The sequence below is a fragment of the Ostrea edulis genome, chromosome 2, assembly GCF_947568905.1.
Source record: "Ostrea edulis chromosome 2, xbOstEdul1.1, whole genome shotgun sequence".
Taxonomy (NCBI): Eukaryota; Metazoa; Mollusca; class Bivalvia; order Ostreida; family Ostreidae; genus Ostrea; species Ostrea edulis.
Genome location: NC_079165.1, coordinates 92907755 through 92920327, shown reverse-complemented (window position 1 = coordinate 92920327; position 12573 = coordinate 92907755). Strand labels below are relative to the sequence as shown.

At 36.1% G+C, this 12573-nt stretch overlaps 2 protein-coding genes across 8 annotated transcripts in view; one reads left to right on the top strand and one right to left on the bottom strand.

Annotated features, from left to right (window-relative positions):
• Nucleotides 1-2200: 2200 nt before the first annotated feature.
• On the top strand, nucleotides 2201-5428 carry LOC125678445 (alpha-scruin-like). 3 transcript variants are annotated; one of them, XM_048916915.2, is made up of 4 exons: nucleotides 2201-2297; nucleotides 4039-4236; nucleotides 4344-4561; nucleotides 4770-5428. In XM_048916915.2, exons 1-4 carry the CDS (start codon nucleotides 2215-2217, stop codon nucleotides 4916-4918), a joined length of 648 nt encoding a protein of 215 aa, XP_048772872.1. In that variant the 5' UTR covers nucleotides 2201-2214; the 3' UTR covers nucleotides 4919-5428. The 3 variants fall into 3 exon arrangements, with proteins under 3 accessions (XP_048772872.1, XP_048772873.1, XP_048772871.2); XM_048916916.2 differs by lacking the exon at nucleotides 2201-2297 and adding an exon at nucleotides 3519-3675; XM_048916914.2 differs by lacking the exon at nucleotides 2201-2297 and adding an exon at nucleotides 3526-3679.
• Nucleotides 5429-5880: 452 nt separating this feature from the next.
• LOC125678433 (armadillo repeat-containing protein 8-like) overlaps nucleotides 5881-12573 on the bottom strand; it is a 28862-nt gene continuing 22169 nt past the window's right edge. For 4 of the 5 annotated variants that reach the window (XM_048916879.2, XM_048916881.2, XM_048916880.2 and 1 more), the window contains 6 exons: nucleotides 11613-11762; nucleotides 8479-8574; nucleotides 7846-7941; nucleotides 7524-7596; nucleotides 6603-6696; nucleotides 5881-6470 (listed from right to left, as the gene is read on the bottom strand). In XM_048916879.2, the coding sequence (XP_048772836.1) occupies nucleotides 6440-6470; nucleotides 6603-6696; nucleotides 7524-7596; nucleotides 7846-7941; nucleotides 8479-8574; nucleotides 11613-11762 (540 nt within the window). In that variant the 3' untranslated portion in view covers nucleotides 5881-6439. The other variant, XM_048916882.2, reaches the window with a different exon arrangement.

Genomic DNA, 12573 nt, shown 5'->3' with positions numbered 1-12573 from the left:
CGACACCAATGATGTTAGATTTGATGAAAATCTCGCGGCATTTTGAAGTTCCAGAAATAAGACAAAGATGTGTCCGGGAAATAGCTTTCCTCCCGGATGAGGATTTAATCTTGTTGCTCGTTGAAAGTAGGGAAAAAATGGAGACCGGTTTTATTGACTCCATACTAAGGTTCATCTCGGAGAGATTTCTAGCGATTTCTCAGTGTGAATCCTTTCTAGATCTGGATGCTGAAACCCTGTGTATAATCCTGTCACATGATGGGTTAAACACAGCGACAGAGGCGGACGTCCTCCGTGCAGCAATGCAGTGGATATACAGGGGATCCAGTCAACGCTCACAGGTTTTGGAAAGAGTCATGAAATGTGTTCGTTTTCCATTAATGACGCAGCTAGAGTTGTTTGACTGTATCAATAAAAACTGCCTTCTTAGATCCAACGAAAGGTGCCTAGACATGATCCACAAGGCCAATTGGTAATTCTTCAATTACTCCGGGTTTTTTACTATGATTTACGTAGATCGCAGTTACATGGAGCTTTATACAAATTTTCAATGCCCTATAATTAATGGTTTTTGCTTTCGTAGGATTAGAACTGCATTAGCATTGAATATGCACGACCCCCTAGAACTGGGTGTACCAAATCCAAGGTGTCGTTCTTTTCCTGATGACACGTACAACAACTATATCAATGTAAGTGCAATACATATTCAATTTTGTTTAATATATAATCAAGTTTTGAAAATACTTTTGGATATGATCTGCGACTTTTCACGACGGCATACTTTTCATGAAGCGCTATGAAGTGTGCCGCCGTAAAATATCACAGTTCATACCCTCATACATTTCCAAAAATGAAATCGATGTCGTAAATATCGCTGTCTATGACGTAATTACAGTATTTTTATAACTAGATACTCCGTACTAGAATTGTCACCCCAATGCTTACTATCATGGGTTGCCTTTGTTGTTTGTAGTACAATGCTTACTATCATGGATTGCCTTTGTTGTTTGTACTACAATGCTTACTATCATGGGTTGCCTTTGTTGTTTGTACTACAATGCTTACTATCATGGGTTGCCTTTGTTGTTTGTAGTACAATGCTTACTATCATGGGTTGCCTTTGTTGTTTGTAGTACAATGGTTACTATCATGGTTTGCCTTTGTTGTTTGTAGTACAATGCTTACTATCATGGGTTGCCTTTGTTGTTTGTAGTACAATGCTTACTATCATGGATTGCCTTTGTTGTTTGTAGTACAATGCTGACTATCATGGGTTGCCTTTGTTGTTTGTACTACAATGCTTACTATCATGGGTTGCCTTTGTTGTTTGTAGTACAATGCTTACTATCATGGGTTGCCTTTGTTGTGTGTACTACAATGCTTACTATCATGGGTTGCCTTTGTTGTTTGTAGTACAATGCTTACTATCATGGGTTGCCTTTGTTGTTTATAGTACAATGCTTACTATCATGGGTTGCCTTTGTTGTGTGTACTACAATGCTTACTATCATGGGTTGCCTTTGTTGTGTGTACTACAATGCTTACTATCATGGGTTGCCTTTGTTGTTTGTAGTACAATGCTTACTATCATGGGTTGCCTTTGTTGTTTGTAGTACAATGCTTCACATACCGACCTACTGGATATTTCATTTGGAAGTATTGAGAATGACGAGAACTGCACAAAACGTGTAACAGGAAATGAAATATCCACGGAACCCCAATCCTCACCAAAACAAATACAGAGAGCAAGAGAGCAACACATAGGAAGTGCGAACACTAGTAAGCAAACTAAGACTTGTGTTGGGTTTTCTTGTAACGAGGTGAAATCAAACGTTAATATTTTAATGAAGGAATACTGTACAATATATATAGACAGACACTTTTATAAAGCATGTAAATATTTTTTTCAATAGTCAAGGATCGTGCAAACGAACACAACACTATCGATCAATCATCGATATCAGAAGGAATTGAACCTCATTCCATGACAGTACTGGAAGGAAAGTTGTATGTGATAGGTGAGCTTTAAATGTTGTACCAAACAGAGCAAATAACTTATATGGTACATGTATACTATCACTCGCGTAAATTGACAGATATCTGAATATACATGTATGTTATTTCACTGTAGGAGGGTTCCACCATCAGTTTGAACTTCCACAAAGGGATGTGTGGGTCTATAGTCCAAGAAATGGCTGGCGGAGTTTGACGCCAATGAAAACTGCCCGGATGTACCATACTTTGTGCGTTCTCGATGGATGTATCTATGTCATTGGTGGAGTGGGGAGAAACAACAGGTAGTTTTATCCAGCAGTGTGTATAACATTTAACAAATTAGGACAAAGTATAGCAGTGGACAATATACTGTAATATTCCGGAAATTTATAGTGTGATCATTCGATATTCAGCCAGTCTTTCAGATGTATTGATTGGTTGGTTGTATATTGTTTAACGTCCCTTTCGAGAATTGTTCACTCATATGGACACGTCATCATTGCCGGTGAAGCGGTAGTCTGGGGTTGGCAATCGTTAGATACTACATTGCAGTTGATTCTCTATTGTCCTTGTGGTTATTAACCCAGATATGGCACGCTAAATTCACAAAAATGAGCTAAACATAGTTTCACAATTGATAAACGACCTGTAAACTATAGTTAACGATTCGTTAACTATAGTTTTCATCCGTAAAACTATAGTTTACAAATGCTAATCCAAGTTTATCTGTCTTTAAATAAACGTTAAAAATAGATTTCATACCGATTGTTAAGCCTTTCTTGGCACACTGATTTGACTGCGGATAACTCCGTTTACCTGATCAGGATATGGGGCTCACGGCGGGTGTGACCGGTCAACAGGGGATGCTTACTCCTCCTAGGCACCTGATCCCACCTCTGGTGTGTCCAGGGGTCCGTGTTTGCCCAACTATCTATTTTGTATTGCTTGTAGGAGTTATGAGATTGATCACTGTTCGTTATCTTCGCCTTGCATTTTGCTGATAAATACAGATTCACATTTGTAAACTATAATTTACATTCGTTAACTATAGTTCACAATTGTTAATCCTAGTTTCACAAATTGTGATACTATATTTATCAGATAAACTTAATAATAGTTTAGACTTGTAAACCGTAGTTTACAATCGTGAAACCGTATTTATCAGATAAACTATGTTTTGCAATCGCTAATGATTGTTTTCATTGTTAATTATAGTTTACGCTTGTGAAACATAGATTATCTGTTAACTATGATTTACAGATGTGAAATATAGATTAACGTCGTTAACTATAGTGTACGGTTAGTTTACAGTCGATAAACCTAGTTTATCAACTGTGAAATTATGTTTAGCTCATTTTTGTGAATTTGGCGTGCCATACCCAGATAAGGTTAGGTCATACTATTTGTATATATTTGCAGGTGTTTTGTACTACTTGCACTCATTTGACACCCTTGACCTGGATTTGTTCTATATCTTGTTGTGTACGACTTCTTTAGTAGAAAGATGACGCAATGGTTGCATAATTTTCTTTCAAGATTGTACTTGAAAATTCATTTTTATTATAAATACACTGTGGATTTTTATGATAGAAAAAGCTCTGGTTAGACAAGTAATTTTTAGGAATTTGGATTTTGGAATTCACTATTTTGTGTGTGTAGATTCGGACTTATTCACCTATTGTAAGTTAGTACTTTGCTATTGTTACAATTTTCTTTCAATAATTGTAAATAAATCTCATTGTTTAATTGCCCTTGTTAGTAAAATCTGCTGCGTTATTAAGGGTAATTCTGACCCATAACGCAGGTGTCTGTTTTCAATCACATTGCTAACCATGAATTAAGGGAAATTGTTATATCAATGATTGATTGATTTAACGTCCCTCTTGAGAATCTTTCATTCATATGGAGACGTTGTTATACTGAAGTCATTCCCCAAACCCTTGAATTGACAAGGTACGAGCCCTGGTAGACGTTGATGTAGGTCAATGTATTACAATATTATGTTTTTTAGTTTTGCCATACCGTTTAATTTCGTCCTTTTAGGGTGCTCCGGTCAGTTGAGTGTTATGATCCAGTAACAAATCGGTGGCAGTTCGTAAAGTCTATGACAACAGCACGTGCTGGGGCTAGTGCCGCAGAGCTTGATGGGAAGATTTTTGTGTCAGGAGGATTTGGAAACACTTTATCTGGAATGCCTCCGATCCTTGATAGTGTCGAAGTCTTCCACTCATTAAAAAACAGGTGCTTTGTCTAGATATCCAGCAACGGTTTTGGTTTACATTCATTCGTACAAAACGTCACGTTTTTATATACCTATTTCGATTACGATAACTTACGTTTTGTTGTAGATGGACTGCAAGAGGTCGTCTACGTTTTGGTCGTTGCCATGCCAACATGACTTGTGTTGGAGGCACCCTGTACCTGAGCGGTGGTTTGGCCGTGGATTCTAACACGTCACGTGTTTTAGACGTAGAGGATGTTGATATCTATGATGCGCAGAATGACTCCTGGTGGTTGCGCACTTGTTTGGACAGAGCACGCCACAGCGCAGCTTATTTTGTTTCAGGTGAGTAATTTAGACTTTACTACTATTGCTGAGATTTTGAACATATAATTATCCACAATTAATCACTACATATCCATGCATGCAGTTATATCTTAATGTGTTGTTTCAATGTGAATGTAAAACACAATTTTATCATTCATTAGCATATTTGACTCCATCATTCCTTAACATACTTGATTCTTAATTTTAACGCCTTTGAAATTTTCAGGACAAAAGCTGTTTTTAATTGGTGGAATAGCTCTCAACAGCAAAGGCACTCTGAAAAATTCTATAGAATGTTTGGACACGCGATCAAACTCATGGTTGGCCACTTTTGAACTGCCTAGTGAGGTGCAGTGGATTCGAAGTGTTATCTAATGTGAATTTGGGACCATGTAGGAAAAAAGTGAAAAGGCTTATATTTAATCGAGGCAGGCTGCTGACAAACAAGTGGATGTTACCGGGGTTTCAGCAGTCTCATTTAAATTCAGCACCTCGGAAGTGCTAGTCATTATAACGATCTAGCTCCAATACAACCCGTCAAAGAGTCAAATGCTGTCTAACGTGTTTTACACCAATGGTTATGCCATTCTTGGCAGTGATTTTGACGTGGGTGTGACCGGTCAACAGGGGATGCTTACTCCTACTAGGCACCTGTTCCCACCTCTGTAATATCCAACTCTCTATTTTGTATTAATTATAAGAGTTATAAGAGAGATCACTGTTCGTTATCTTTCATTTATCACCAAGAATACAAATTGTCCAAAGATGTATGAACTATATTCATTATGTATTGTTTTTATGTATTGTTTATATCCATTGTTGATTTGATGTGATTTGACATTTTATATTAAAAGTACAAAATAAATAAAAACAATATAAATACAAGTTCTGCGTTTTCATTAACTATTGCCTGATGATGTTGGTGATATCCTTTCTTTGTCAACAACCTATCAATTTAACCTTAAGCCCCCCCCCCCCCCCCCCCCCCCCTGAAATAAAAAGCACCAGTATACTTTACCACAGTGACAAATCATGTGACTTTGACATATGCACGAAAAATGCGCACAAAAGTCAGCACAAGGGAAAATTCAAAAGTAAGCACCATTATCAATGACGAATTGTCACATTATATCAACATTTGGAGAATTTTCCCAGGAACAAATCTATACTGAAATGGTGGTTCTATGTGGGATAGAAGCAGAATACACAGAAACAGTTTTTTTGTTTTCCGTCAAAAACTTTCCTACCTTCGAAGTTACACATCAAGTATTGTCATCCAAGCTTTCCCTATTCAACTTTTAAGTCTGAAAAGTGTGATATTTTAATAAACCAAATGATCATGTGGTTAAAACTTTATTTACCAATGACATGTTTAAGTACAAATATTACATTTACATAGCAAATAACTTGATGGCAACTGCCAGGTCGATCACATTATGCAATCTTATCCCCTGTAACTTCATAGTTTCAGAGCATCCCTACCGGCCACCTTCAGTCAGCCTTCTCACCATTCCATTCCACCATACATTATCACAATACATTATGAGATCAGAGTACACATCCAGACATGGAAAATTTCTTATGCACTTCATCGATACAGCTGCAAAACTTTACATATTTCTAATTTTTAACTTTCATTTCTCCAAGCAGCAAGTCTACTATATAATGCAGTGCACAATCTTTGTTTGATGTGTTTGTCCAATGGCACAATGAAATCAAGTCCGTTTTCTTAATTTCATTAAAATTCAAGAAAAACAATCCACCATTGTTCTGATTTTCTGTACAAAGGGAAAGCATTTTTCTTTTATGATCACAGTTGGAGAACTTTTGTCTTCCCATCACTATCCACCGATAACCCATATTTTCTCATACTCATAATCCACATTTTCTCGTCCATCATGTAAACTGTTGCAGTGCTGTTTTCACTCTGTAATGAATCAAGCCATTCAAGTAACTGACTAATCAAATTCATCTAAAATATTTATATCTATAATGTCAATTTTGTCTGCAAATTGAATACTTTTCAATTCATGCACGTTTTGCCATATATATTGCTTACTTATCAAACAACAGAACATCGTTTGCACTGAGGAGTTGTTGTAAGAGCTTCTGAATTCCGAGATCTCGAAGTTTTGCTTGCCTGTTGTATGCCCCTGAAGCAAAGACAGAAGACTGTTTAACTCTTTATTATACCGTCAAAAAGCCAAGGTACAGAGAATTGTATTGAAATTCAAATAAATCCTCAACCACATGGTCTTATTATTCTACATTTCTTTTTTTTTCTTCAAAATATCAGTTGAATTTATATTGCTCCTATCGAAAAATCCATGTATTGAGCAAGTTTATGATCAGTTGCACTGGCAATATATTGTTTTCATCCAGTTAACCAAGCACAAGTTCATACTTATCACAAATATAAAGTAGAAGGGCACAATGTTTATCTTAAATTTTGGTTATTCTGAAAATCTTTTTATTGTCATTGTTATTGAACTTCAAATTTTAAGATATTTAGAGATACCCTTATTTGCAGCTAATTGCCATTATCACATCTTTAAAATTTCTTGTTTAACCATTATGAATCAAAATTATAAATTCACGAAACCTTGAACTCGTGAATTTTTTTTATTTCACCAAAGGCTCCACATGGAGCATAATAGTATAAAAAAGGTAAAATCAACAACAATGTTGAACACAATGAACGAAACACAACAGGAAGGTAATATCATAAGAATGTGGACAGAACTAACTTGATAAATTTGGCAATTCCTATCATAGTATATTTGTCTTTACAGTTCAATAATACACTATAGCTAATAGTATTTTGACAATCAGTTAAGCATTTTGGCAAGAATCTACATCTTTCATGAAGCAAATAAGTACAACTGAACAGATAATGGAATTCAGAACGGGACAATAATGTGTGCTTATCTATCTTTGTATTCCAGTAATGTTTGTGGAGCAGTGATAAACCGACACTCACCTTCCTGTTCATTCCACACTAGATTAGATATACACGATGTGGCGGCTACCTGTAACTTCACATTGGTATGCACCTGTAATTCAAAAGTTGTGTTTATAGAATGCTGTGGTGAGCATCTTTATGTCCTGTCTGGACCAATCATAAGAAATGTTACATCTTCCTCAAGTATTGTAGATATGTGGCTAAAGTCTTTATCTTCAATTCTATTTCAATTGCCCATAAATGATATGAAATTTGAGGCATTAATTAAAATAGTATTTCTTCATCCAATGACCATTCTCTTTAGTAGTAGTATAATTAACATTGAATAATCACTACTTGCCATATAAGTCTTGAGTTTCTTGAGGACGTCTTCATTTCCCATGATGTAATCCTTCGCTTCCTCTCCATCTGCCACATTAGTTAATATACACAGGGTCTGTCAACCAATCAAATATCATAGTTAATATACACAGGGTCTGATAACCAATCAAATATCATTTTTTATTTATTAATATACACAGGGTCTGTCAACCAATCAAATATCATTAGGTAATACATTGTATACACAGGGTCTGTCAACCAATCAAATATCATTAGTTAATATAAACAGGGTCTGTCAACCAATTAAATAGCATTAGTTAATATAGTTAATATACATAGGGTTGCCAACCAATCAAACAGCATTAGTTAATATACACAGGGTCTGTCAACTAAACAAATACCATTAAGCATTTCACCATTTCTAATACAAACAGATGATGACATTATATTACATAGGGACTGTCTATGATATAAACATCATTACATACAGATGATGACATTATATTACATAGGGACTGTCTATGATATAAACATCATTACACATTACAAACAGATGATGACATTATATTACATAGGGACTGTCTATGATATAAACATCATTACACACAGATGGTGACATTATAAGTACAATATATATGTAGCTTTACTCTACCTGTTCTTTTATCTCCACCACATGATCTCCTTCTAGGATAAACACTACAGCTTGCATTATTTGACTTCCATAGACCTTCATCAAATGATCAATATCCTGGAGGGGAAAAAACCATTAGAGGTGAACAAGCTGAGTAATATTTGATTTCAGAGAAAGCAAATATAGCATATTAATGCCCTTGACTTTGTGTGTAGTTTGAGTTCACTTGAACATGTTTCAATTCACAGTAAATACTAAAAGTTTTCTTGTAAAAAATTATATTCCTCTCATATACAGGTGACTCTCGATAATTCGAAGTTCAAGGGACCTTGATAAAACTTCGAGAAATCGAGAGTTCGATAGATCGATATTCGGAAATTGAAGGTCCGCCGGTATGGTTCAGATTTTACAATAACTGGATATGTATACCAAGAAAATCATTTTATGATATCGTTTTGACATGTTTTCCTTCAAATTTGTCAGGTACTTTGATATCAAAATAAATAAAGTGCACCGCCACGGCACATGATACGCCCGTCACATATTGTTAACAGTATAGATTGTACCCATTAAAACATTTTTTTTATATATCAACTTAATTAAATGTCACAGTGACCTTAAAGTAGGATGCGACACCTTCTACCTAAGATGCATTAGTTGACCAATTTTGGTGATTCTAGGTCTAATAGTTTTCAAGTTATGAGCCGGACAAGTTTTTGCCATATATGGCCATATCTTCTTAATGAAAAGTCACAGTGACCTGGTTTTAATGTGCGACACACCTTCTACCCAAGATGTATCTACAGACAAAGTTTGATGATTCTAGGCCTTGTAGTATTTAAGTTACGGGTCGGACACGAAAAAGCTAACAGACGGACGGACAGACGGATATCTTCTTAATGAAAAGTCACAGTGACCTGGTTTTAATGTGCGACACACCTTCTACCCAAGATGTATCTACAGACAAAGTTTGATGATTCTAGGCCTTGTAGTATTTAAGTTACGGGTCAGACACGAAAAAGCTAACAGACGGACGGCATGAACGCCATACCATAATACGCCCCGTCTTAAGACGGGCGTATAAAAACCTTATTTTGCATTTATAATAAAAACATTTCAAAGTTTATGTATTTATTTGTTCTTTAATCATGCTTAGATAGGCATACAAAACCAAGTTCCGATGACGCTTTACTATCGCAAACTAAACAGCACAGTGTTATGTCGCTTTACCCAAAACAAAAATTCTAACGAACTTTACCCAAAGAACCAACTCAAGAAATTTAACAGTCTGTAGATCTCTAAATCAGGTATAAAACTTATTCTTTCATTGTCAAGTCAAAACAAATTATAGATTTTATTCATAGTCGGATTATATATAATTTTAATCATCACCAAACCCCAATGCAAGGTGTAAACTGACCAATTAGCCAATTATATACAGTCAACTCTCGATAAACCGCCACCTTTTGTTCTTATGAAATTATGGTATTATAACAAATTTGGCGATGAATTGAATTACTGCCATCTTGAAGAATTAGAGTTATCGTTCTTTTATATGTAAGAGTTATATTTCCTCTATTTACAATACTTATGCAAGTGAGCGATCGGGTAACATTCGGTAAAACAATCCTGTCTCGTCTATATCATAAATATCTTTCAAATCATAATTTTTCATTACTTCTATTGCCTCTTTCCGGCCATCAGTAATCAAACTCGCATGAATTTCAGCACTTTCACTGCTTATAATTCTGGAAGAAATTCCATGACGTTGTTTGAAACGAGTTAGCCACCCTTCAGAATATTTGAAATTGGATATTCCTAGCTCTGCACCATACTGTTTTCCCTTTTCATTTATCATATCCCCGGTAACAGGAATGTCTTTTGTCCCGACTTGCGTAAACCACATAAACAACGCCTTTTCTAAGTCAGTATTAAGTGCACTGCGGTGCCGTTTCCTAGCAGGCAAGCATTCAGAGATTGGGTCAGGGTCGGCAAGAATTGCATCCTTTGCTGCTAAGATGTCGCCCACTGTCCTTTTTATAGACTTTTCCCATGAAACAGAAAAATGATTTGCAATATCCTGATGGGTACATTTTGGATGATGTCCTTGGTACGTAATGATTTGCTTTTTCTCATCGAAATTTAACAGGACCCTCTTTCGTGGCGAAGCCATAGCTAAATTGAAATGTGTTTCTATGATGTATAAACAACTTGACTACAGTTTATCTCGAGTAATTTTCTTGTTTATTCAATACAGCAATTACTGGGATCCTTCTGTCCAGGTGTACGCTGGAGATCGATAATGACCAAGTTACTGCTTCACTGACCACGTGCACACATGGCGGTTTATCGAGATAATGAACACATTGAAATAGACTTTTGTAATGAAAACACTGTGGCAAATGGCGATAGCAAATTTGGCGTTTTAACAAGAGTTTTAAGTAACAGGAAAAATGTTCCTAGAAAAATGCGGCGTTAAAACAAAAATGGCGATAAATTGAGTGGCAATAATTCGAGAGTTACCTGTACTCAAGTGGGTCACTTCCACAAAGAAGCACGGGCGATGTTTCAACTACCATATGTAAACACCGAATTACCCCTCCGGCATTCAACAAAATCCAGGTAAGGCCCAAGCAGAAGTTATTACACGCTTGCTTAACGGTGGGTGTACACTACCACCACTTTGAGAGATTAACAATGAAATGTGTTTTACGGGACCCAACTTCAATTCGAGAGATCGAGAACTTCGAGAGATCGATAGTAAATTTGCTTTGTTATATAGAGAAAAAAATTGGGACCATGATTTCACTTCAAGAGACCGAGAACTTCGAGAGATTGAAGTTCGAGCCATCTCGAGTCACCTGTATTCTAATTTAAGTCAAACTGAAGCAAGTTGTTTAGAGTTTTTAAATTTGAATCACAAATACCAAACAGAAGTATAATGGCTGTTCCTCAAGTCTATGGTTGCCAAGAAAAGTACATTGCTAGTACCAATAAAAAAATTACCATGATCTCTACAAGAACATTTATGCCAAACATGGTAGGTGCATGTATGTGAACAGTTTATAGCAGGCATCAATAAGGACAGGCGATGAAGATATCTTTATCACATGAGCCGATGGCTAAGGTGAATGAACAAGTGTTCTGGATCTTACCGTTCTTCCTGCCAGTAAGTTGCGTATCAGACCCAGTGTTTTCATCAGGACCCCCGGATCTGGATCGGATAGAAGTCGGAAGAGCTGCTCTGTTCCGATAGTATCCACTATATGAATCTTCACAGACAGGTCTGCCTGGAAAGCCATGTTCTGTGAGTGAAGGTCACAAAGACAAAATTAACACCTGTGATTAACATCAACATGACAGCACACTTTTCACTCTTCATCAACATCAGAATTTTTAGTTTGGCTTTCAAACTATACCATGGAAAAGAAAGAAATCTCTAAAACACAGTGATCTACAGTGAATGTTTGATAAAACACGGTGATCTACAGTGAATGTTTGATAAAACACGGTGATCTACAGTGAATGTTTGATAAAACAGTGATCTACATTCAATGTTTGATAAAACACAGTGATCTACAGTGAATGTTTGATAAAACACAGTGATCTACAGTGAATGTTTGATAAAACACGGTGATCTACAGTGAATGTTTGATAAAACACGGTGATCTACAGTGAATGTTTGATAAAACACAGTGATCTACAGTGAATGTTTGATAAAACACGGTGATCTACAGTGAATGTTTGATAAAACACGGTGATCTACAGTGAATGTTTGATAAAACACAGTGATCTACAGTGAATGTTTGATAAAACAGGGTGATCTACAGTGAATGTTTGATAAAACACGGTGATCTACAGTGAATGTTTGATAAAACACGGTGATCTACAGTGAATGTTTGATAAAACACGGTGATCTACAGTGAATGTTTGATAAAACAGTGATCTACAGTGAATGTTTGATAAAACACGGTGATCTACAGTGAATGTTTGATAAAACACGGTGATCTACAGTGAATGTTTGATAAAACAGGATGATCTACAGTGAATGTTTGATAAAACACAGTGATCTACAGTGAATGTTTGATAAAACACGGTGATCTACAGTGAATGTTT

Excerpts from the sequence above, each read along its gene's own strand:
- LOC125678445 (XM_048916914.2), top strand. The coding sequence starts at position 3,579 with ATGATAGAAAAAGCTCTGGTTAGACAAGTAATTTTTAGGAATTTGGAT. Across the intron at positions 3,680-4,038 it reads GACTTATTCACCTATTGTAA|GGTGCTCCGGTCAGTTGAGT; the intron begins GTTAGTACTTTG and ends TCGTCCTTTTAG. Across the intron at positions 4,562-4,769 it reads CGCAGCTTATTTTGTTTCAG|GACAAAAGCTGTTTTTAATT; the intron begins GTGAGTAATTTA and ends TGAAATTTTCAG.